The sequence below is a fragment of the Anas platyrhynchos genome, chromosome 5 (assembly GCF_047663525.1).
Source record: "Anas platyrhynchos isolate ZD024472 breed Pekin duck chromosome 5, IASCAAS_PekinDuck_T2T, whole genome shotgun sequence".
Classification (NCBI taxonomy): Eukaryota; Metazoa; Chordata; class Aves; order Anseriformes; family Anatidae; genus Anas; species Anas platyrhynchos.
The window spans coordinates 17,824,891-17,851,492 of NC_092591.1; the positions used below are offsets into that span (position 1 = coordinate 17,824,891).

The following is a 26,602-nucleotide window of genomic DNA, read 5'->3' on the forward strand; positions in this document are numbered from 1 at the left end:
ACCCAAAAGCTGAACTAAAGAAAAACAAGTTCTCCACAGAACTGAAGTTTTCCATGCAAAAAGTGAAAAAGGATTTTTAGAAAAACTGTTTAGACAAAGTATACATAAAAAAAATCACTGGCACAGTCAAATGCAGTAATTAATATATATAGTATACAACTATATTTTTTGTAGGAAGAAAATAGTAAATGTAATGTTTGCATATACACAGATGGATTCTAATTTTAATCTTTGTTTTGAAGTTTTCAAGAAATAAAACTTCATACTTAATTTAAGTATGAAGTTTTAGAAAAAACTTTCAAAATACATCAGTTTAAGCATTAGGTACCAACCAGATATCAGTGTATTACATCCTTAGCACTACATAAGAAATAACCCACAAGTGTACGTGTTCACAGCACTTAATGGAACATCAGCAGATAATCTGACCACTTCCATTCTCAGAAAGAGCTGAAAGCTGGGTCACTCACAGTGATAACATGCAGTACATTCTTCTCCTTTATTAGGGAGTAACTCAGGCACAACCCCATATTATCTCCCCCCAACAAACGTTGTTAGTACTTAAACATACAGTGTTTTATACTAGATAAAGAGCAGTATTAAATAGAGTATTATTTCTACATTGAGCCTTCCCCTCTCCCCCCTGGGAAAGCTAGAATACCACTTAATACTTTTAGCTTAATTCTTTTCTTAATAAAAGAATGCAGGAAGCTCTTAAAGCAGATAAGCTATCTTTGCAAATTATAAGAATAACATGCATCACATTCCTGCAAGTCTTAAGAGAGCAGATCTAAAGTCCTATTGAAGGTAAAACAAAAGAGACAAGACCAGCCACTGAACTAGTTAATGCAGGTATGACTACTGCTACTAGCATGAGAAAAGACAAGATCCATCCAAAACCTAAATAACAATAAAGAAAATTTGGAACCAAAAGCATGTAAACTGCTTTCTAGCTGCTTTCTTCAAAGTTTTAGCCAGAATGTGGGAGTGATAACATTTTAAATATAAAGGCAAACCACAACAATGTTAAAATAAAGCTCTGGAATATAACATAAATTGAAGTGACTTAAGAGTTACTCAGATTAATTTGACTCTATATAATACACCTACTTTTCTTCTGAAGTCACATCTTACCTTTGCTTCCATACCGTTCTGGTGGCAGGTCAAAAGGTACAGGAAAAGACGTTGCTGAATCATTACCTTCTGAAAGTGTTTTCCCTCTCACACGGAAGTAACCTTTGTCCAAACCCTATGAAGGAAGGGAAACACACAGAAAAGAGACATGCTTTTTTTTTTTTTTTTTGGGGGGGGGGGGGGGGGGGGAATCTATTGTTAATTAGGTTTGTCTTTCTCAATAACAATATTTCAATGAACAAAAAAAGTTTACTAAAGCACTTTGTCCTAAGAACTCGGTGGTGGATATACTCTACCTTCTCAGTCCCATACATCCCAATTTGTTTCAGGCTTGTGGTCTTGCTCGTGTGAGCAGTTCCATCCCCTAAACTGCATAAGGTCTTTCCTAGTACCATAGGGGCAACATATCCTAATATGAAACGTTGCTGCTTTCACAAACATGCTTATGGACACTGGAATTGAATTTTAATCAAATATTGTTACGCATTTGGTCTTTAACTAAAGGGAAGAGCTTTAAAAATTCTCTTTACTGTTTAGTTTCATCACTAACCTATTGGTTAGATGCTTGATGTGTTTTGCTAACCAAATTAAGATTCAACCTGAGACAGAGAAAAGCCTTCAAACTTCATGCTTTTCAGTTAAGTTGTATAACACCATCCACGAGCAGCAAAAAGACAGTGTAGATTTAAAATGGCTTGCACAAAGATTTCATGCTATGCCCCTATTAGGGTTAACAGCAGATTTCAAAGTCAGATTACACATTAAGAACTGCAAAAGAACATGCTACAATGAAACATGGTACAAGGGCAGATGGATTCAAAGCAATTCAAGTAACTTTGGCAGATGATACTCTTAGCCACTTTTTAACAGGAATGGGAACCCATTCATCAGTTGTAATGAATTAAAAGCAATCTCCATGGTGAGATTCTATTAGTATATTGCCAATCAAGTACAATTTAAGTAGAACAGACCAGAAGTTTAAAGGCTATAAAGCTTTTTAAAAATCATTTCAAATGCATTCCTAAACAAGTATATTTTCCCCCCTACGAAAGTCTGAATATCAACTTATGCTCTTGAGCCACAGGACCCATTTGTTCAAGTTTTACTAGACTAAGATTGTTAAAGTACAAGCAAGATTCTTGATTATCACTAAGTAATTCTATTTTATTCAAGTATAAATGACTGAATTGATAGCCCCGCCTATGGTTTTACTTTTTTACAATATAAAGTTTTATTTTAGCTAAAGTTATCATTGTAAGTCAGGAAACAACATTCATGACCACAGAAAGCAAGGGAAACAAAGCAACCTTTCCCCTTTCCTTTGATATTCTAGAGGCATAATAGTAGACAAAAGGGAGAGCTACCAAAGACAATGTCAAGCCACACTACAGCAGTCCTCGCAAGTCATTCAAAGAAATTCCCTTAGATGCTTATTTTGCCTTGTGACCCAAAGCAACAGGAAATCACTTGTTACAAAGAAATGCTATGAACTACTTAAAGGACTAGGTAAAAAAAAGAAAACCACACACTTCATTTTCAATGAAAGAACAGGAGAAAGAAACAAGGACCATGCTAAAGGACTGTTCGAACCAAAATCTGTTTTCTTCTCTTTCTTATGCCTTTCAAATCAGTGAAGTTTTGATAAAGTCTTCTTTAAAACCAGTCTCTTGTAGAGATTAGCTTTTACATACAAGTACTATGTTCAAAATACACCAATACAGAGATGTGTAAATTTTTAAAAGCTCACAAATTGTAAGAGATTGACTGAATAATAAAAAAATTCAAAACTACTTAGAAAAAATGCAACAATCAAGTTGTACAGCTTTAGCTCCAATGACGTTGCAGTCACTCAGGAATAGATAGAAATTTCATGTAAAATGCAAATAACCATGTTTACCATCTTCTGTAGTTCTGTAGTAGAGAATATGAAATACACAAGGGATGCTATAGGTCGTAAAGTGCATGAGTTGTGTAGATGAAGTGGTAGAGGGACAGCATTTTTGTACAACCCACAGTAGTTAGGCTTCACTTGGTGGAGAAGGTGGGTGATGAGCAACCTTATAAACTATTCATAAGTTGACATTTTAATTGCAAACTAAAATGAGGAAATCAAGTCATAGAAACCAGTTATCTGTAGGCTCTCATTTTCCACATACAGCTAATAGAGAAATATGGAATAGTAGACAGTGTCTCTGGTGTTTCATGAGTTGGTCCTTTTTCTACAGTGTACTTGAGAGACACGTCTGACCAAGAGCATTGAAGCTAGACTAGTATTGCCTGGCACCATGAGTTTTAAGTTTTTATAATCACTGCCATCAAAGCAGATGGAACAGCTACTTGGACTCCACATACGCACTTGGTAATCTCAGCCAATTCAAATATGAAGAGCAATACCACATCTATTCCACTCCGAAGTTCAGTATATTAGGTGTTTTTCACAAAATATGAAAGAAATTACACCATAGAATATATAGCATATTCGTAGTACATTTGTAATCTCATTTCCTTTTGTTATCCAGGTTTCTTTTGTTGCCTCCCTCCCCCTCACTGTTTTTGTTTCTGCTTCATTTCTTCTACTTTGTTCTATTATTACTTAAGTGTTTCTTTTCATGCTCTTTGCTTTGTTCTTGTTCTACACCTTCACTTTCCTCTTCCTTGCTCTTCCTCAGTCACCATCTATATTCTCCCCACTTCTGAGTATTATCTTTCTGATACTAACCCCCACCCCATTAGATTCCATCACAAAAACATTCTATCAGAATTTAACCCATATCTCTTCTGAATGGATGATCTCTCTCTAAGAACAGAGATCTAGAAGTTTTCCTCAAAAACATGCTGGAGTAAAAGCCTAGGTTACAGAATACATTCCTCAACAAGGCTCTCTGAGGAGATTCACATGCTTTCAAAAACAATTCTCATAAGTCTATCTTCACACAGAAGATCACACAGAAATTGAAACTACTCACACATTTTGTCTGTTTTGAACATTTCCTGGATGTTGACAGCTCTCATTGCTGCTTCCAAAAACCAACCAGCAGGACCGTGCCTGAAGAAATACGCTGCCTTGCTTCTAAGTTTTTCCCCTCAGACATACCCTGTTCTTCCAGAATGTTTCCTCTACAGCTGTATTTTGTTCTCTGACACTGCTGCTCAAAGCAATAAATTTTGAAGTGTTAAGAGATGCATTTCTCAGTTGCAAAAGCATGTTTTTTTTTGTAGTTACAGAATTTCAGATACTGCTGTGGGTTTTCCTAGTACCTTAACATCATACATTGATTAAATATGTTCCATATAGAATTAAATATAAAATCTTGTTTTACCCACGTTGTATGTAAAATTTATGTGGAATTCAGGATATTAAAACTTGGTACTTTATTCTCCATTTTTCCGTTCTTCCTCCCAGTGCCTATTTCATCAATCTAAATTGCATTAAGAATTTTATTTCATTCGATACGGAATAGTACTTCACTTGAAACCAGAAACTGACAGGGGAAATGGTACTCCTACATTACTTTGCAAATTAAGCTTGGTCTAAATCAAGCAATGACTGAGGTTGCTTTAGTTCAGTCTGAATTCAGCAAAAGCTGTTCAGTTCTGCTCGCACACAAACATGATTGACTACTGTCTAATCCAGATTGAGCTCATAATCCTCTCTGCTGAGAATTATCAAACTATTTTATTCTTTACCAGTTGGTCAATATTTGCCATCAATATGGCATTTCAGAATCTGAAGTATTACTGTTAGATGTCTGTACTGATCTTTTATCTGTAATTATAGTATCTGATACCACTAAGTAGCAGTAACAGGTAATCTCTCAGTTTAATCACAACTACTATATTTCTTTCTTTGAGGTTTTATTTCCAGAAGCTTGCTGGCTAGTACCACATTCTTCAGCATTCCTTTTAAAAGATTTAAGTATTCCACAAACATTTTGGGCTAGTTAAGCAATCTTCCAACCTTATCAGACACAGACACTGTGGAAGACTGCTTTTCCAATCCTTAGAGGATTTTAACATGCTTCTCTGAACAACTCCATACCATTAGGTGAAGGGCTTCTTTCAACATTTTGTGTGTTAAAGATTTGAGTTATTCCAACCTTTGGAAAGAAATCCCCAGCAGCTGAAAGAGCAACCTTGAACATGAATGACAATGAAGATATGAGGCAAGAAACAGAGATAAAAAGGGAGATGCAGGAGAAATGCAGTTCCAACAGAAGACACGACCTGTGACTCTATAAACATTACTTTTCAAAATCAATATAAGCTTATGATCTAATGTCTGCATCAGCTGATTTTTCACTAAACACTAAAATTGTAAATGATAACAGCTGCAGCTGTGTTGAGAACAACCATTCAACATATTTCTGTAAGTCTGGATTTGCACACTAGGCCAATACCCAACCTCAAAGCATAAGTGCTGGAAAGCGTTTGGAAAAAAAGAGAAAAAAACACAAAAACGCTGGCAGCCGAAAGATGGCAATGAAGAAGCTATCTACTTCCAAGCTTGTATTCAGCAGAAAACAGAAAGTAGAGGTTGGAGAGCTAGCAGCTATTTTAGCGTTAAAAATATTAAATGTGTGGTATGCAAGTTATAGCTATCAAAATCGGTGTCACTAACTACAACCAAACTGCATGAAACAGCCTGAAGAAACAGAATTATCAGGAATTAGCAGTGTTAAATTGGCATTCCAACAGCTAGAGTGTATTGAGTCTCTTGATGTAGGAATGCTCTAGTTGTTTCAAATCACTTTGTCTCATTTTATTCTGCAAATTTCTAATGATGAACTTTAAAAAGTTTCTAGAAATGTGTTAGTCTATTTCTCTCTCTCCATTATCTTCACCTAAATCGGACTACTCTAACACATAGTATGTTAAAACCATACTGAACCAACAGAAGTCTTCACAACAAACTAAGTTATCTAAGAAAATCTGTAATGCATAGTTAACTGCAGGGCATATACATACAATAGATTAACAAATTAAGCATAGCAACTTGAGTATCAGATGATTTAATGGGCATTAAAGGAAGTACAGATATTTGATTCCACAGCTACCTCCTCGTTATCAAGGTGTCTCCACTGGTGTTTCCCAGTAAAGAAAGGAAATACAGCTGCAATGAAATCACACTCTGAGGTCTGAAACTCAAACATGAAACCATCTCATGAATGCTGACAGATTTCAGTACAGCCACCTGTACAGGAGCATGTTTGCTTTTGCAATTTAAGAAGAAAGCTGAGAGGTCTGTAGGAAGTATTGCATTTCCTGCATGAAGCACCTTTATATTGCATATATTTTAACCACACTACTCAACATAAAATCAAACCAGAATTTATAATGAAGTATGATATTAGACATATGTTTCTCATGTATACACATTTCTGTCAATTTTGGATGAACAGCTTTCTCATTTGCTTGAGCAGGTTTAGGACTCTTCATCCTAGAAAAATGTAACAGCCTACAGAAGGAGTGGCATGGAAAGAGTGAATAGGGATCACATTTATTGCCTCTTCCAGTATAAGATGAGAAAGACATCAAATGAAACCAGTTTCAAAACACTGTGCTTCCTGTGACAGTGTTAAACTCAGCTACAGCATGCTGTGAATGCCAGGAGCTTACAGGCATTTAACAGAAGATGTTATATTGCCTCTAACTCAGGAAACTTTCAGAGAAATTACCATATACATACCCATTGTATGTTTCCATAAGCATCTGCTTTTGGCCACTGAGTTTTGAGATGGCTTACTCTTTTATTGAATGTAGGTACGAAACTTCCACAAGCCTTCCAAAAAATTTGATAATGAAGAATGGGGCCAACAGACAGTAATTCTTATCTCTAAAGGTTAATGATACCATTGAAGTGAATGATTTTTGACAGATGGGGATCACAAGGGTCAGATCCTCTTCTAAGAGAATCCAGTGTCACCTGGCTGGAAAAAAGCCTTGAAGTAAGTTACCCAAGTTACGGATACGACATTAGCTCTCATCTGGAGGTATTTGGAACCATATTCTAGAAATACTGAATCCTGAAGCTGCATGGAAGGAAAACAATTGCCAAAAGCATCGCTATCTACTGAAATATTACAAATGCACTTACTGAATAGCACGTCACCATAGCAGCAGCAACTTGTGCAGGTATGCCTGAGGAAACCTTAAACTAGCATGGACACTGCTAGCATAGTAATCTTACTACTTATCGTAGCTCTGTACTACCTCCAGTTCTTGGACAGTTCCAGCATTTCACAGAACTCTGCTGCTATAACTGTCAGCTGGGAATTCTCAAAAAATATCTTGCATGCATTAAACTATTTTTGGTTTTCAGATATGAGATTGTGTTATGCATGCATCCTAAGGATAAATTCACACTGCAATAATAAAAAACCATCAGCCAAGGATTCAAAATCCTTGATGCCTACAGTTAGATTTGTTTCAAGCAGTACTCATTCACTTGTTGGTAGTGACTCATCCTCCTGATATCTGTGTTTCAGCACTCTTGGAAAGCTAGCAGGTTCCTAAACAACCCCTCTTCATTCCTACCCACCCCTACCTCTCCCCCAAAAGCAACTTTTTTATACTTCCATGTATGGTATACAAGTGAAAGTTCAGTTTTAGAAATACTGGCCCCTAAATTTCACAATTTGACAGTCTATACTAAATTTAACATTTATTTTCCACTTAAAATTACAACAAAACACAGTAGCTGCATTTTTCATGACAATTTGTCTTATGGGCAGAGAAGGTGGACGCTCCCAAGATGAAAACTAGAACTTCAGTACGGAATTTGGAAGTAAGGCTGACAAAGTTCCAAGGATGTTAGATAAAGCAGCATAACTACTACAGCCTTAAAGCTGTAAGGGAAAGCCACAACAATCAGATATTAAGAGCACTGGAGTGGATTTACAATGGAGAAATCCCACTTATCTAATCAATCTGATAGAACCTTAGAGGCATACTATGAGACTAGTTTGTTAATTGCTCCAGTGCAATTATTAATTCTCCCTCCCTTTTCCTACTACAAACATCACAAGACAAACATTTTGCAACCCCTTATTTGTTGGTCCAACCTGAACTTTCAGCAGTGACTCTTCTGTACTGCAGGAAGTCTCCACACTGCTTGCTGCTTCAACTAATAGCAAAAAAAAATAAATCAGAGCAATATAGCAGTAGGAAAACTTGATCTTTTGAACACAGTGGTGATTGGAACTGAGGGAAAGGGACCACCTTGTTGCCTTTACCAAAAGGGTGATCAAAATGAAAATCAGAATATCCATTATCTTAAATCAAGGACTTTTATACATCGAATCAGAGAACGGTTTGGAAGGGACCTTAAAGATCATCTAATTCCAAACCCCTGCCATTGACAGCAGTAACTGCCACCGGACCAGGTTGCCCAAAGCCCTACCAACCTGGCCTTGAACACCTCCAGGGATGGGGCGTCCACAGCTTCTCTGGACAACCTGTGCCAGTGCCTCACCACCCTCTGAATGAAAAGCTTCCTCCTAATATCTAATCTAAGCCTGCCCTCTTTTAGTTTAAAACCATTATACTCCTTGTCCTATCACTGCACTCCCTTACAAAGTCCCTCCCCAGCTTTCCTGTATCCCCCTTTAGGTACTGAAAGGCTGCTGTAAGGTCTCCCTGGAGCTTCCTGTTCTCCAGGCTCAACAACCCCAACTTTCAGCCTGCCTTCACAGGAGAGGTGCTCCAGCCCCTTGATCATCTTTGTGGCCCTCCTCTGGGCTCATTCTAGTAGGTCCATGTCCTTCTGGTGCAGGGGGCCCCAGAGCTGAACACAGAGCTCCAGGTGGGGTCTCACAAGAGCAGAGGTGGACAGTCACTTCCCTCACCCTGCTGGCCACACTCCTTTGGATGCAGCCCAGAATACAGTTGGCTTTATGGGCTGCAAACACACATTGCCAGCTCATGTTGAGCTTCTCAAACACCCCCAGGTCCTTCTCCAAGGAGCCACTTTCAATCCATTCTCAGCCCAGTCTGTATTTCTGCTTGAACATTCTACAGTGTTCTCCTGCGTTCATTTTATAAACAAATTTAGAATGTATATGGACAAAGAATATGACCAAAACTAATGGAAAGCCTTCAAAGAAAATTCAAAGCAATATAACCTTCCCTCAACTGAACAGAATTCTCTCCAGTTCCTAAACAAAGAGGGAAGTGGTTTGTCAAAGGGAGAGAAAGCAGTCCCCTAATGTCTTCCCTCTCCTCCCCTCCCACTGACCACAAAACTTGAGCTTTGTTATGAATTGCTCACCCCTGAATATTTATTGAAACTAGTTGTCATTACTAGTAGAGTGCTCACATGGGATTTATAGCAAACTAACTGAATTTTCTGTGTAAACAGGCCCATAGGCTTCTGCTAAAGGCTGGAGCAGATGCTTAATGAATATTCAATGTGTTTTTAATCATCAGTAAACTTTGCTTTGACAAACTTAAATCCAATGTCTTTTTGATACAACATAAGAATAAAAATACACTTCTATTTTTAGTAATTTTCAGTCTCTTAACAAATGGCTAAATAACGTTTGTTCCAACTGCTATGACTAGCCTGCAAGCAGAAACAAAAGCTTTAATAATTTTGGTTTAAATGACTTTTCATCCTTCTGGGTGTTTAACAGTAGAAAGGTCAAACTAACTCGCAAATAAAGTAAATTGTTAACTTCAGACTGCTGAAATATTACAGTATTTGAGTGCTTCAAAAATATTTATCTTTCTGATTATTAAATGCCCCTAAACATACATTTATTTTCAACAAAAAGAGCTTGATTTTAATGAAACTGAGTTAGAGAAAAAACTCATGAAAAGGAACACAGGCATTAAAACTACTATGATTTTAGGAGTAGGGAAGAAACTTCAAGATTTTTCCTCCATAAATTTTAGCCCTCTAAAAGATATTCTGGCAATCCTCCTTCTCCTGGTCCATGTGCAAGAAATTCCATATAGAACTGAAGGTTCAGGATGGCATGCAAGCCAAATATTCTCAGATTTGTTTTTTAAAGCCTACAGGTACAGTCATTCTTGGTAAAGAGACTTATGTTAACTTTATTACTGACTTTCTACCCATTTGAAATATGTTTTCAAAAAGCTAGCAATGCATGGAAAACATGAGTCAGAAAAAGAATGTTAATTTTATATAGAATGACTGCTCGATCTACTGATCAGCTATCATCATTAAGTTAAAAAAATCCCCAGAAGTACAATCATTTCACTGCCACAAGCAAGTTATTTGCTCAGCAGCATCTGGAGATAACTGCAGCCAACTTCTTAGAGTATTATTTTATCCCTTGATGTCAGTTGCTTTTGTGCAGGAAGTTTAAGCAATTTTTTTGTGCAACCTTTCATTATTATGTTACCAACGCTTCCTGCTATAGGTAGTCATAGGATGTTCTTGTTTCAGTCTCTAACCAATCCACATTATCTTAAAGTTGTATTCCACAGAAACCAAGCTTGAGAACATAAGATTCAGTATCCATCTGAGACGAAGACCACACCACTACATAAATGCCTCAAGTGTCAGTGGAGCTACAGCCATAAACTACCAAATCTTGGTATGACAAATTTAGGAGACAATAAAATTATATATAATATATAGTTATGGTAAGTAAATATTTTTATGAAGTTCTAACATTAGCAGATATTCATTTGGGAGTACATTACTGATCAACAGAAGTGACAAAACATGAGGGAGCTGGGATTGTTCAGCCTGGAGAAAAGGAGGCTCTGGGGTGACCTTATCGCTCTCTACAGGTACCTTAAAGGAGGCTGTATTGAGGTAGGGGTTGGTCTATTCTCCCACGTGCCTGGTGACAGTACAAGGGGGAATGGGCTAAAGTTGCGCCAGGGGAGTTTTAGGTTGGATGTTAGGAAGAACTTCTTTACCAGAAGGGTTATTAGACATTGGAACAGGCTGCCCAGGGGGGTGATGGAGTCACCATCCCTGGAAGTCTTCAAAAGACGTTTAGATGTAGAGCTTAGGGATATGGTTTAGTGGGGACTGTTAGCATTAGGTCAGAGGTTGGACTCGATGATCTTGAGGTCTCTTCCAACCTAGAAATTCTGTGATTCTGTGAAATACATATTCTTCAGAAAAAATGTTTGAGGATTTTTGGCATACAAACTCTTTCAGAGAAATTCGCCATTTGTTCTCCAGAAAAGTATAAGTTTCACCGAGGAAAAAGTTTGAATGGCTTCTGATCATAGACTAAGTACTGTTAATAACATTTTGGTACCAATAGGTTCACAAGAAAGAAGCAGTAAGCAGCATGAGCAAACTCATATCTCCCTACTATCAGGCACCAAATTTAAGAGAGGAAAAACAAGAAGTCGTCCATTTTTCAAGTACAATGCACAATTAAATCACAGAACTCAGTACCACAGGATTCTGTGTGGGCTAACACCCAACAAAATTAGCTCAGTAAGGAACCTGACGTGTTAATAGATAATCCAAGTTGTGGCACTAACTTACTCTGGACAATTTTCATTCTTGTAAGTCTTCAAATAAATCCCAGGGAACATGCTATAGAGCTAACAGATACCGTTTATTGTGATAATCCCCATAGCATAAAAAGGCTGCACTCAGACTGGATATAAGCTGGATAGGTCTTGGGTCTCACTGAAACATTTTTATGTCTCCTAGTCCTCCACACGCTAAAATGTGTATTTGGGGTAGAACCTGTTTTCTATATACTGAGATTGCTGTCCTAGGTTTGGAAAGTAAAATATTTCAGCATCTAGACTCTTAGGAAGATGTTCTAAAATCAACATAGGAATTTAAGACAACACATCTGAGAATTTTTTCCTCAGAGCAGAAAGTATGAGAAGAAAGTCATGTGGCTTCACGAATACATGTCAGAAAGCATGAACAATCAGTTTAAAATTAGGATTTGTTTTTGAAGTTACAATCCATATACATCACTTCCTTGTGAATATTCACTCAGAATAGATTTAAGTATGAAAGGGATTTGATCATCCTCACCAGCAACATTAATTAGCATTGTAAAGTATTATTGCCTTTTAACAACATGACAAAAGTCACATCAATACCAAATCCATACTTGCTGTGCAGGAAAACAGCCTATTACCATTTGAAAAAATGACTTGTACAAACTCCATTTGCTACAAGCTTTCTAACCTGGAAACACAGAAGCTCATAACTAGATTATTCTGTCACATTCTTAGCACATCCCAGAATTTGTACTCAAACTATGAACTTACAAATGCTGAAGGCAAGAAAAGGACTCCAAGTTCATACGAGCGTATCATCAGCTGGGTGCCATTTTTCTCCAAAGCTCCCCACGCTGCTTTAGATAGATTGGCACTGAAAAGAGAAAGCATTTCAGCAAGGAATAATCTTCAGAGCAAAAAATGCTGAAGCTGTAGCAATGCACTACAGCTGTAGCAACACTTCTACCAGGAAAACTTCACTTCAGTCAAACCAATTTTTACTAAAAAGTGATTTGGGTGGTGGGAGCAGCAGAGGCAATAATCAGAAGAGAATTGATAGAATACATGCAGATAATTATACAAGCCTGCTCATCTCATACAGAGATATGAAGAGATTCAGCCTTTGGGATCTTCTCCACGCATTTCAGAAAGGAACTTAAAATTGGTAAATAGCTTCAATATAACAACATTAGAAGATTAAAGGCTAACTAAATTATGACTAGTTATAAGATATTTAGCATAGAACATTTTTGCAAGTGTTAAAACATAGAACAAAATGTTAGGAACAAAAGGTACTTAGACACATTCATAAACACAAGTATTATCAAGTAAGAATATCTTTGTTTTAACATGCTATTCAGCAGCAGTATTAATCCTGCATCAGTATTGGCTATGAAGTACATTGAGACAGAAAGATACAGAACTGTTCTCATAACCTACTTTTACAGAATAATACAGAGCCTAAACATTATACTTAAACCAACAAACACACTAGATGTTTTTTGATAGTAGCATATGGTGGAAGGGAAAAGACATTAAGAAGAAAAGTCAAAATAGCCATGAATTTCTATATCAGGTGGACTAGCATCACATTTAAATGACATCTATATCTTTTAACTGCCACTTTAATCACTGATACTACAACCTACAATAGTATCAGTAACCAATGAAATTTAAGAAGCCAGAATATAGAGAAAAAAATCAAGTAACTGAACATTTTAAGAGGAATGATACAAACATCATAAGCTTTCGGATGTATAGTTACACAAGTCACTTTTTTCCAGTAATTAAACAAATCTACATTTTCATTCACAGTAACACATCCTCCCCTCATGTTAAGAAATCCAAAGGAGCAAAAAAAGATGCAATAAGAATATCATCTGTACTTGAAGTTAAACAGCTGAGCAACTCAATCTGACAAGAGGCCAGATTCTAAATATTAGATATCTATGTTTCATAACAATAAGCCAGCACAAGGATAAACTTAACCTTAACCCAAACCCATTCTATTTTGTAGCAGTCAATGGACAAGCCAACATATCCAGCATGTTTTAGAGAAACTCAGCCCAAGGTTTAGAAAGTATTTATTACTTCCGTTGATGCTGGACCCTGAAACTGCAAGTTACAGCCCAGAGAACAATTTGGGTTGTCACCATTAAGGGAGTACTTTTAAGGGTTTCTTACATGTCTTCTAAATATGTAAAATTTGGCATGTGCTTTCAGGAAATGCTAAGAACAGAGTCAAAGCATCTCTAATATTTAAGTTCTCACAACATGCAACTGATTCTTTAGTCTAGCTTTTCTAAGTAGCGTTATCTTGTTTCTTACAAGCATTTTCTTAACAATGGAAAATTTATATTCTTACTTTGTGTGTATGTATATGAATGCAGATATACATTGGATATATAAATGTACATACACACTTAGCTATTTTAAGGTCAGTTCCATTTCCACTAAAACTTTCATTTAAATTACCTGTAAAAGAATCAGACTGTCTAAAAGGAAAGTCCCTGAGAATGTATCAAAAAAACATTATATATTGACAAAAGTTCCTAATACTAATTATAGCAGTATGATTACAGTAGTAACTCACCTGTACCTGCAATTTATGAGAACTTAAAAAATGAAGTCATGTAAAAGTGAGAGGTGTACAGTTAGTTATTTACCTTGTAACTAAAAACCATGCAATCTTTTTGAAGTCAGGAGAGGGTCTCATATATGTCTTAATGTGAGGCATAGCATGACTTCGACCTGAGACTTCTGCTGACCATTTGCTAGAGAAACAGAAGAAAGTGAATGTTTTTTCAGATATTTGTGTTTTGATTAAAAAGCAAAACCCACATATACTCACCATGCTACAATGCCATGTTTTGATACTATCTTTCTTTACCACATTTAATACTTGAATACCTTACAGAAAAGGTTGAAAATACCTCATTAAACTTAATTTTTAATCTTGAAATCCATAATCTTAATGTAAGCCAAACAGGCAGGATAATTCTTCTTACTACAAACAACCCTGACAGACATTCTCCTCAGTGTATTAGAATCCCCTAAAGAGTTTTCCATTCTTCCACTCCAAACAGCACTCAAGAAACCAAGTCCAAACTTCCAGCCAATTTTCCTTCTTTGAAGACAATCAATAGTTGTGTCTTTAAACAAATGAGCATTGTCTTGGCACCAAATTAAGCCTTGCAGAATTCCCCAAAGTTATTACAATGCATTAAACATAAAGTAGAAGCAGGGAGCAGATCAATGACGCTATCCTTCCTCTTCCCTTCTCTATGCCCCTAAGCCACTGAGAAACTTGAGGACTTAACACAGTAGAGGTTAAATATATACACACACACACAATAACCAGTTCAAAACCATAAACCGTTGCTGGGGTAATTCAATATCAATTGTTGGTTGTCAGAACTCAACTGCAAGTAACCAGTAAAGGTATGTACAGAACTGAAGGTGTGTAACCATGGTGTCCACAAGCACTTTCCACTTAACTGTTAGCCCTCACTCAAAATCAGGAAGTGAGAGGGCCTCCAAATACACCTACATTAAACCAGAGACTTGTCTTCCCTAGGTTCGGAATGTAATACTAATTAATATGCTCTGGTTTTGGTTGTCAATCTTCTTTTACTAATTTGGCATTCTTTTCTGAAAGGTTGATCAAAAAAATTTATCAGCTCTCAGAAACCTCAAGTGAGCTTCGTTCATTTAAAAGCCTAAGAAAATTCAGGAAGTGGAAGGCCTGGAAATGATTGAATTACTCGAACTGACTTTCAGGACTAACTTTCACGCAAGTAAGTCAAGAGGCTTTGCAGTTCAGCAGTTGAGATTTGGTTACTCTAACATGCCTATCCTCAGATGAAAACCTACCGTTTTGCAGAACTGGTACGATATTCTGAAAGGGCAAGACTTGAAACACTGCTCAAAACTTCTTTCTATTTTGATGCATACCACATTGAATTTGTTTTCTGAAGAGTAGGTTAAGATATGTAGAACAGCTAACTAGTGGTCCCCTACAGAACTCAAACTTCTATAGAAGTATATTACATTATTTCACATCATACATACTATGTAACAATACCATGAGTAATTGTTAACATCTTTCATCTCACAACTAACAGTTCAGGCAAACATTAAGTTTTCTTCTGCAAAGATGGGAGATAAAGCACAAAGAAAGTTAAAGATGTTCCAGTAAGATTATAGAAGTGAAAAGCAGGAAGAAATAGAATCAGCAACGAAACGCCTTTTTTAAAAAAAGATTTTTCATCTCAATACCTTACTTGAACACAAACTTCTCTCCCCATATCCCAGTATCTTTGTAGTTAATATCTGTCTAAATCCTTCTTACCTCCTTATCTCAGAGAGATATAATTGAGTACTGCATTTTAGCAGTACTACCAGTCCTCTTCCACCTACATAATGCTAACTGCATTTAGATTACTGTAGTAACTAAAAGCAATTGAAACCAGTATTCCAGAAAGTTAAAATAAGAGAACATATATTTTGGCCATACTTCCTTCAATAGGGCAGCTCTAATATATATGGATAAAAAGAGGAAAGTGATTATGTTTTTTAGTAATATACTATTTACTACCTCACTGAAAATCTCAGATGCTTTTAGTAAAATCGCTATTAGCAAAGAGGTAGTTAAGAAATGTTCTCAATTCAGCCTAAAAGCAAGCACGTAACTGAACTGCTTACCAGAATGACAAGTCGAATGAATTGGAAGGGGTTTCAGTCAGGCATTTCTGATTTTTAATACAGCTAAATTTCAACTTCATCATGAAACTGTCCTGACATGTTTTAGAAAAAAATAGCTGAAAGATTACAAGAAGCCTGAAGATATGAGATCAGTTGTTTAGAAGAGTGAAAAAAAAAAAAGAATATATAATAATACAACAAATTGAGGCTAATTCTAGTAAAACTGACTTAACATATTTTGATTTGTAAACTTTTCATCAGTGTAGCTGGCAGAGGTTGCAGAAAGGGCTGGTATCATCTTGCAATAAATTTCCAGCATATTCAATCTCTCAAAATTCAGTCACACAGTAAATACAGTAAGTTAAATGAAACTAGCTTTGATGTACTTTATGGACCAAAACCACAGCTTAAAGTAGTTATTTTCTTGACAGTTAAATGGGTCACAGTATAGTCTAAACTGAAGGCACAAGTGTGAGTAAGGAAAAGTTGTACGGGTAGATTTAAATCAACTATTTGACCAGTAAAACATGAGAGCTTTTTGCTGTTTTAAGATTTTACTAGCTTAACTGACTTTAGACAACACTATTCCTGAAATTTTTATCACTAACTTACTACTCAGTCTTTTGTGCCATTTCAGTCCAAAGTTTTTTTAATTACACATTTATGATTAGGTGTAATTAAGTCAAAGCATTGAATTGAAGGGTCCCTCTACTTTCCTACTCTTAAAACACAAAGAGTTTTTACCTGCCCTGTCCCTCTCTTTTTCCAATAGCTGCCTTTGAGTTTCACATAATTTTTTTAGTATTTTTTTTTTGGGGGGGTGGGGGTGGGGGATGGGGGTGGACGGGGCAAGGAGTGTGGGTAATTACATGAATTCTCTACTTTGAATAAGGCAAGTATTCTATGTTGCAAAAGATATTTGTGCAGCACTACAGATAAGAATGCTCACAAATTTATTTACTTTATTTACTTGTAGTATTTCAGAAGTATTTTTTAAAAAATTTTAATATTTGTGATAAAAAGTGTTTTACTATCTGGTAAATTTCTGAGTTTGAAAAGAAGAGACACTGCAATTGCAGTGCATTTAGCTGGAAGACATACAAAAAATATCATTCACCACTAATGCCTGACATTTCTGGCACAAATGATGTAAAGGAGCAAACACAACTTCCCTCCACCCCATCTTTTCAAGTCGAGCTACTGAGGCAGGGAAGCCAGATAATCCTAACATCCTGAAAATAAATCCAATGCAAACACATTCAACACAGAAGCAGAGCCAGAAATAACTCATTTTCTACAACATCACCTCTTTCATCATTTAGTTCTTAACTTCAAATAGTGAATGGGCTTTCTATCTTGAAATACTGGCAAGAAGGCTAGAACATAGTGAAGAGAACTCATACCATTAGTCTCCACCACAAGAGAACAGTAGGTCCTCTGTGTAAATGCTTCATCTCTCATCTTTTATGATGTTAAGGGAACGACTGTTGTTCTTCAAATTGAGAAGAGATTATTCTTCTTCAAAACTCTAAAGGCCTAAAGAATACACAATGCTCTAAGAACAGACAATATAACCAATTACAGACTTGTCACTGACAAGTCAAACAAGGTTTTGTCAAGCCAACTTTCATGTTTTGAAAATAAGTATTTGACAAGGTAACTGCATAAACATAAGACATGCTATTAAACATTACTCAATTAAAATTAGCATTAAAATGCAATGTTCTATGTACTCTTAAGAAAATCAACTGCTTCAAAAAGTAGTAATGAAATCATTGAGGATTATATGTTTCTCCTTATCAATGAGTAATACTGAATGGAAAAGACAGCCACTCTATCAAAGAAAAATTGAGCAATTGTACCACTTATGCACTAGCTAATTTAACAGAGTAGTCTAGTTTTCATTTGTTCTGTTCTGGTAAGAAAAATGAAAACGATATTAAGTTTAGTCATCTTGTTCTTTTGAGAAATTACTTCTGAGAAATCACAATTCAGAGCTATATTACTATATTACACTCAACTGCTAGAAGAATTAAAAAAGCAGTCCATAGACATAAAAATTTGCATAGGTTCTACCTCTTTAGAGGAGAACATACACCACAATTTTCTTACTCCATAGATCTCTCCGTGCTTCTAAAAATGAGCTACTCCTTCACCCTTGCTTTAAGCATGATGTATTTCTCTTCTTTCAACCCTGGTAGGTTCCCTACTTCCTTAATGGTTTTGCATTACGTTCCAGTGAGGTAAAGACAAATTCCTTCTATTTCCTCTACTGCCCAAAGCCTTCAAGTCTTTAAAATAGGTCATCTTATATTTAATATTACTGAAAAAGGACCTACCATTTTTTCTCTCTCTCAGGTTACTACCATGCATAAGAAGCTGTTTTGTCATCCACTGTGTTAACGGCTTACATGCAGGCTCTCCTCAAGTGCCAGTGTCTTGTATTACTACTGCAGGATAAGAATCTACATTTGGACACTCACTACAGAGCCAATTATGCAGGGCCACTTGTCATTTGCAACCACTTCAACAGATGAATTTAAAACAGCTCTTTTGCTGCCAGAGAAGGACATGAATATATTCAATGATACAGGTATGTGGAGTGTTCTTATTGAACAGGAATAATACAATGAATGTTATTACCAAGGAATGTTCTGTGTGCTAAAGAGACTAATTGAACAGAATTGGTTTTCTTCCAGTAAGATTCTTATGAGGTATATGCTTACAGAAGGAGGAGAACTGAGGCTGGACATTGGCTAGCAAGGCTCACAGTAGCAATCATGCTCACTCCAGAATGGGGGATGCTCTGTGCAACTAGCAGTTGTATTCCCAGCCCTCTGAATATTTACAGTATCTCCATCAATTCTGGCAGTACTTCAATGTGGGCTAAGTATCTTGGAACAGCTTCCGCCTGGTAGAGTTAAAGTTTCTGGTGAAATGAATGGAAACCAGTGGTCTTGCAAGATGTTACCAGATTTTGACTTTTTTTTTTTGATCTGCACAAAACAACTTTTCCTATTGTTCTCAAAAAAACAATTAAAATTTTAAAAAGATCCAGCCTGAGGGAGACATCTGGCTCTGGTTTTGTCAGATGGTTAGAATTTGGCAAAAATTAGTAGCAAGTGAAAATAGAAGCTTTTAATGGAAAACGTCAGACACCTTTGACAAAAGATGGCATTACCATGAGGAACTGAGAATTTTTAGAGCAAGACTGCTCTACTTGAAACAAACAAAGCCTAACGCTGCTGTGCCTCAGCTGAACTCCTGTTAACAGTGAGGCATAAATAGAAAAGTGAAGCACAACTGCACTAAAAAAGTAACTTGATTCCAATGCAGAGAAGGAAAGCCTAAACAGAAGATTACAGAACCCAAAATATGACTACTTGTTTCATTCGCAACAGTACTCTGTATCATTTTTGCAGGTATAAGAAGATGAGACCAGCAGATAAGTACTTAGAGGCTTTTATTTTAAGGAGTTTAAAGATTCCATGCTTCTTATCACTGCCACTTAATTTGCTTTTAACACTCAAACATACAAAAGTTTTAGTTTAAATGTAAGAGTCTAAAACAAAAGCAAAGAAGAGTTTAACTTACTGAAAATAAGTATGCAACCACAGCTGTTTCTGCGCTGTCTGTATACTGTATGGAAGGGAGCCACCAGCTGGAAAAAAATATAGAACACCTATATTGACATTTTGAAAGACATTCTGAAAAAAACAAAAACAAAAAACGCAGACTTGGGGGATGTTATCTCTATCCTCATGACTTATTTTTCGAAAATTTACATGCTCCAAAGAAATATTTTTTTCCCTCTCAATTCTTAAGATGTAGCAAGTCCCTGAACACAAAGTAGCAGATTTATACTTGTTCTTTCTTTCTAGAACACAGGCTCTAGAATTAAGTCCTCTTGAAAGAAAATGTGCATTGGTAGTTTTTTACGATACCACTTGATATCAACAATCATTACTCACAGAAGCAAGAGGGTGTAAAGCAAGCAGCATTCAGAGAAAAAAAAAACATTTTAAAAAGCAAAATCTCTTTAGTTGAAATTGTATTTGTATTGGATCTGGTCTTTGGCTAACACACACTAATTTCTTCGAATGAATTTAACGTAGACAAATCACTTGTGACATACTGAGTTGTATCAGTGCTGTGTATTAGAAACGTGATGCAGAACTTAATGCATTCAACTTGTCCTTCAAGAAGCCATAAGGTCTTCTCACAAAATCTTGGAAAGTCCCTAACATAGCGCTCTCTCACAGGTGTGGTCTCACTGGTGCTGAGCAGAGAAGAAGGATCACTTTCCTTAGCCTGCTGTCAACCCTCCTCTCAGTGCAGCCCAGGATGCTGCTGACTTTGTTGTCATGAGGGTGAACTGCTGCTTCATCTTCAACTTAGTGAGCACCAAATTGCTTTCTCCAAAGCTGCTTTCCACTAGCCAGCCACCAGTATGTCCTGGTACCTGGTGTTATTCCCATACAGTACAAGACTTCGCACTGCCCTTCACTGACCTTAATCAAGCTCCTGTCAGCCTCAATCTCCAGCCTGTATAGATCCCTCTGAAGGACAGCACAATCAACAGATATAGCAACCACTCCTCTGATTTATATCATTTGCAAACTTACTGAGTGGGAACTCCACCCCACCATCTCGGCACTTCATGGAGATGCTAAATACTTGGTCCTAATATCAATGCTTGGCACACACCACTAGTGGCTGACCTTCAGCTGTGCTTCATGCCATTGATCACAACATTTTGCGACTGGTAGCGCAGCTAGTTTCTAGCCCACCTCAGCCTCCACTCATCTAGCCTTTACTTCATCAAGTTATCTGTAGGGATGCTATAGGAAGTCATGATGAAAGCCTTACTGAAGTTGAGCTAAACAACATCCAGTGCACTCCTCTCATTCATGAAGTGAGTCATCACAGAAGGACATCAACTTGGTTAAACATCATTTCTCCTGTAAAAATCCCTCCTTTAAAAATCCACGCTGACTACTCCCAATCAATTTCTTTCTGAATCACCTTCCCAGGGATCACTGTGAGACTGGCTGGCCTGCCTGTATGTCCTCATATTCTTCTTACCCTTCCCAAAGATAGGAAATAATTCCTTCCTTTCAGTCCTTAGGAATCTCATGCAATTGCCATGACCTTCTGAAGACTGATCAATGGCCTCACAATGACATCAACCTCGGCATGTATGTGTGTAAGCCCCAAGTGTTTGCTTTCAAGAAATGAGCTTTACTGCATCAAAACACTACAGTACCTCTTCCTCTTTCAGGTTGGCTGAGGCTATTATTTCTGCACAAATATTTAATGAAGACAAATGTGGGAAGACTGATCATACCAATTGCATATTGCAGTATTAAAAATAACTAACAAGCAGTAAAACATTATCTGATGTGTAGAATGCTGCACAGAAGGCAAGGTGAACTTGAAGTATGAACACTAAAAAATGGGAGCTTTCTGCCAAAAATCAAAGCATGCCCATTGTTCTAACTCCAGTCAAGAGCTGATATATAAACAACTATACAGATTAACACAAACACACCAGTGCCCACAAAGGTATTTCTACTCAATTACAACAGAAAATCCAGAGTCAGAACCCCAGTAATAATAAAATACTACAAGGATACTACTGCCAGCTGTTCAAACAAGTTATCAGCAAGATGACAACTTCAGGTTCACTCAAATAGCACTGAAATCATTTTGCAAGACACTGACCACAAAAAACTAAATGTACTTCCTTTTGCTTATCTGCTTACCAGGATAGCCTTCCAGACTTTGCCTCACATTGTTCACAGTAGGATAAACCTTCATGGAGGAAAAAAGTTAGCTTTAGTAATGCAGCTTTAAATATGCTGTCAATTTTCAAGTAAAAAAAACATCTTAAAGTAAACTCGTTACATGCTACTTATTTCCAATGTTACAAAATACTAAAAGCTTAATTTTTCAGAATAAAGTTGCACTTAACTTAAAAATTAGCACCTAAGAGACATACCAAATGGACCGGAACATCACATTTAAGGAGAGCTGTCGCTCTGCTGCCTGCAGCCACCAGACTCTCCTGGAACTCAGAGCACAGCCATTTGGACTCATCAGCTCCCATTGATCCAATGCTTGAGAACTGTCCAACAACAGGCCAAGACTCCTGTGGTGGTACTGATGAAGCATGCTCTTTCAAAAGCTGGTGAGAAAGATTAAAACAGTAACACATTCAACAGGAAGAAAGCCTTAAGAGCTTGTATTCACTTCTGACAACAAGGAAGATTAACATTCGTACTATCTAACTTGGCAATTAAAAAAAAGTCATCAGGATCTCCAAGTAAACCCACTGCTCATTTAGAAGATCAAATGTCACCAGTTTTATCCAAAAGCATCAGAGCCAACCCTTAAATTACCGGTAAAAAGAATTTTGGGAGCTTTTCCTAAAAACAGAAAATACAAACTTCTACAAACTTCAGAGATCATAAGACGTTAGAAGTCTTTTTATATATGGTGGTTGTTGACCTTAAAATTCTCACATTGTAAAGCCCCAGATGTAATGACAGGAAAACCAGAACAATTTAAATGAATTATTTCAGTTTTCTTCTCAAGTTGTTCTTAAGCTGTGAATGGAATTTAAAGTCACATTATTACCAGATGGATATAAGCATATACTAAGTTTTATGTAGTAGCAACCTCTCCTCCCTCTAGGTAGGGCACTTATGCCTGAAGGAGTTCATTGTAGCATTACCAGACATACCTATGTTGTTATTAAAGAAATTAATCTTAAAACACAAACAGTGACAAGAATTTTATCCTTTACTTTTTCTGGTTTATTTCATTTTCATTCAGTGTCTTACAGGCAAGAAAAACTATGCAGATGACATACATCAGACAGGGTATACTCTACCCGTAAGAGGAAGTCCAAAAGAGTAGGTTTGATTTTCAATACAAAGTGATAAATTGACATTTTATACACCACTGAAGTTTGCCACGGACAGTACCAGAATTTCTGGATAATACCATCAAAAGTTCAGCATGGAATTTTAAACACCACTTCATCAGGAGATGCAGATGGAAAATTCCCCAGATATGAGAAGCATTTAAGTAAGGTATTTCATGTCACCTGTTAATACTGAAGACTGAAAAAGAAGGGACCCTAGAAAATCTTGATATGCAATATTGTACAATTAATTACTATTGTAGCTTATTTAAATAATGCAGGGGGTTAAAAAATCCTAATTATTGATTAAAAATAAAAAGTCAAGATCTTAAACATAGAAGAACAACACTAAAAATCTGACTGAAAGGATAACATCAGCTGTACACAAAGTGGGTTTTTTTAATTCCATGTTTTTGGCTAGATGGTTAAACAAAAATAATTTTTAACAGTTAAGTGAATTAAACAAGCCTGATCCCTGCATGCAGGGAAGTCTTTATCAACACCTCATTCCTCAGAAAAAGCCTCTGAAAAAGGCCATGTCTGATACCCAGTCACAGAAGGCTGGATCTTGATAGCAAACTTTTTACAAATGTCAAGAACAGATAAAGTAATTTAAGTGATGGGGCCTCCTCAGATATCTCTAAGGGCATGACACTTCAGACAGCAAGCTGAGTTTGGTAACAGAGCTCAGAAACATAACATGCGAGACCTACACTGCTGTAAATTGCAAGCTTCTGTTTTTTGTTAATTTAAAATATATCCATTTTTTCAAATATTACAGAGCACAGCTGGAAAAGCTAAAAGGAACTAAAGAATGCTCTGAAAATACATTTACAGTTAAAATGATATTAACAAAAGGGGTTACAGTTTTAGTACCTTTCTGAGCCTAAGATGACCCCACTTTTCTTTATCAATACCTTGATATCGTCCAGGGGTAGAACCAAGCAGATAAACTCTACAGAAAGGAAAAAATACCAAGTTATTTGCAGCTTTGCTACTCCCACAAGAAAAGAAAAAAAACAACATACAACCAGTGGAAATCAAGTCAACGGGAAGAGTATTTTAACACCAGGAAGTGGAAGGTACTGCACATCATAGCAGAGGGCCATGTCTTCTGTTTAGGATCACAAAAATAAGAACACCAAGCAATTAAGTACCATATATAACAGATTTTGAAGTATTTTGGTTTGTGAAATTTCAAGGTATGCTAATAAGTTTTCCTTGCATAGCTCAAGTAGTATTTAATATTTCACTCAAGACTTACAATATGAAGAAAAGTAGATTTCCAGGTATGTAACTATTAGAATCCTGCATGGCTGTCATGCACCACCAGGCTGATCTATAGCAGAGGCATGAACTGTACCTCTTTCTGTGCACAAAACCACAAGAGACAGGTATAGTCAGAAGTCTTTGCCAAATGAGAATTATTTGCACTTGATTGGGCATGCAATTTTGAGTAAAGTCAATCTACTGTTACGTACAAATCAACAGATTTAGGTAAAGATTTCATCCAGGTACTTAACAGCTCAGAAGCAAAGTGCAGCTTTTTTTTTTTTTTTTTAAACTTTCTAATAATGGTTTAGTAATCTTTTTGACTTTGTCCTGAGAATGGAAACTTGCCCAGAATCTTCATTTAAGAAGCTGTTCCTCATCACATCTCAATCCTAGTTCTATCCAGGAATATCCCTATATATTTTATACAGCAAGAAACTGATCCACATCCTAGGAAGTGCCTCTTTCCTAAACCAGGTATAAACTCACATAAACTAGGGCTCACCTGACCTGTCCAAGCTGAAGCTCATCAAGTGTACAAAAACAGAAGCTCAGGAGAGCTCAGCTCACTATAGGCTACGCCTTTCTTTATGATCTTGTAAGATTTTATCTGAATGAAAAAGGCATGTCATTTTACATATTGAGCTAGATATGGTTTCAGTATCTATGCCCAAAAGGTCATTTTCAGCTTTTTTTTTTCCCCTGAACATTTCTGCTGGCTTGCAGAACTATTAAGTTGCCAAGGAAATTTATTCTTTCTGAAATAACTACTGTCTTTCTGTAGAAGTGCTGGATGTATCTATTTGTCCTGGTTTCAGTTAGCACAGAATTAATTTTCTTCCTAGTAGCTGGTGGAATGCTGTGTTTTGGCTTAGGATGAGAAGAGTGCTGATAACACCCCGATGCTTTAATTGTTGCAGAGCAGTGCTTATACTAAGCCAAGGACATCTCAGCCTTTTGCTCTGTCCTGCCAACGGGCAGGCTGGGGGTGCAGTAAGAGCTGGGAGGGGACAGACCCAGGACAGGTGACCCAAACTAGCCAAAGGGGTATTCCATACCATCTGACGTCATGCTAAACAATATATAGGGGTGGCTAGCTGGGGGGAGGGGGCCGGACTGCTCGGGGTTAGGCTGGGCATCGGTCAGCGGGTGGTGAGCAATTGCATTGTGCATCACTTGTTTGTACATACTATTACTTTCGTATTATCACCATTGTATCATTATTATTATTATTGTTATTATTATTTTTGTTATTATTATTTTCTTGTCTTATTAAACTGTCTGTATCTCAACTCACGGGCTTCACTCTCCATTTCTCTCCCCCGTCCCAGAGAGGGAGGGGGGAGGGTGAGCGAACGGCTGCGTGGTGTTTAGCTGCCGGCCGGGTTAAACCACGACACTATTAGATGTGAATTAAATGAATGTGTTTTTTTTAAGTAATAATAACAGTGTGATATTAGAGAAGACTGTTTCAAGACAAGCTATGCTATTACTCAACATGTTGCATATTGCACACAACCTATGACTGTAATGGGCCAAATTCTACACATAGATAAATGGATTGAGCTCTGCCTTAAAGTACAGAAGCCTATTCTTAATACAATCCTCATTACAATAACCTTCGCTTACATGATCTCTCATATGAGAGAATTTAATACAACTCTTTTTTCCCCACTGTTAATTTTATTGGAGCAAATACTTAACCCAGACCAACTTAAAAGAAACCCCATGTCCCTATCACTTAGGGCCACCTCTGTCAAGTTACTGTTGATGCACTTTTTTCATGTTTATTAAACTAGAAGTTGATTAATTCAACACAGTCTGCATAAAAGATTTAAAGGGAACTCCTTACAAAGCAAAATGACAAAAAACATTAGCACATATATACTTAAGTGATAGTTTATTCAGAAATGAGTGCTTCTGTGTTGTTTGTTTTTTTTAAAGCTGAGAATGTGTTTTGGACTACATGGTCTTCAAATTCCAGAATGAGCAGCTCATGAAGTCTGTTGCTCCATTGACAACTGCCCACAGTCAGACCCATATTTGAACTGTTAAGCCTGAAAACAACTAAGGTTAAGGAACAAACTTGTTGGCTAATAGATGTTAGCC

General features: G+C 36.8%; 1 protein-coding gene across 6 annotated transcripts in view; it reads right to left on the bottom strand.

Annotated features, from left to right (window-relative positions):
- TDP1 (tyrosyl-DNA phosphodiesterase 1) overlaps positions 1-26,602 on the bottom strand; it is a 42,890-nt gene that overhangs the window by 5,571 nt on the left and 10,717 nt on the right. For 5 of the 6 annotated variants that reach the window (XM_027458088.3, XM_072038369.1, XM_027458090.3 and 2 more), the window contains exons 9-15: positions 24,098-24,176; positions 22,295-22,480; positions 22,059-22,107; positions 19,888-19,954; positions 14,256-14,363; positions 12,361-12,463; positions 1,135-1,249 (exon numbers count right to left, since the gene is read on the bottom strand). In XM_027458088.3, the coding sequence (XP_027313889.3) occupies positions 1,135-1,249; positions 12,361-12,463; positions 14,256-14,363; positions 19,888-19,954; positions 22,059-22,107; positions 22,295-22,480; positions 24,098-24,176 (707 nt within the window). Of the gene's footprint in view, positions 1-1,134; positions 1,250-4,100; positions 4,281-12,360; positions 12,464-14,255; positions 14,364-19,887; positions 19,955-22,058; positions 22,108-22,294; positions 22,481-24,097; positions 24,177-26,602 lie in introns of those variants that run through there. The other variant, XM_072038370.1, reaches the window with a different exon arrangement.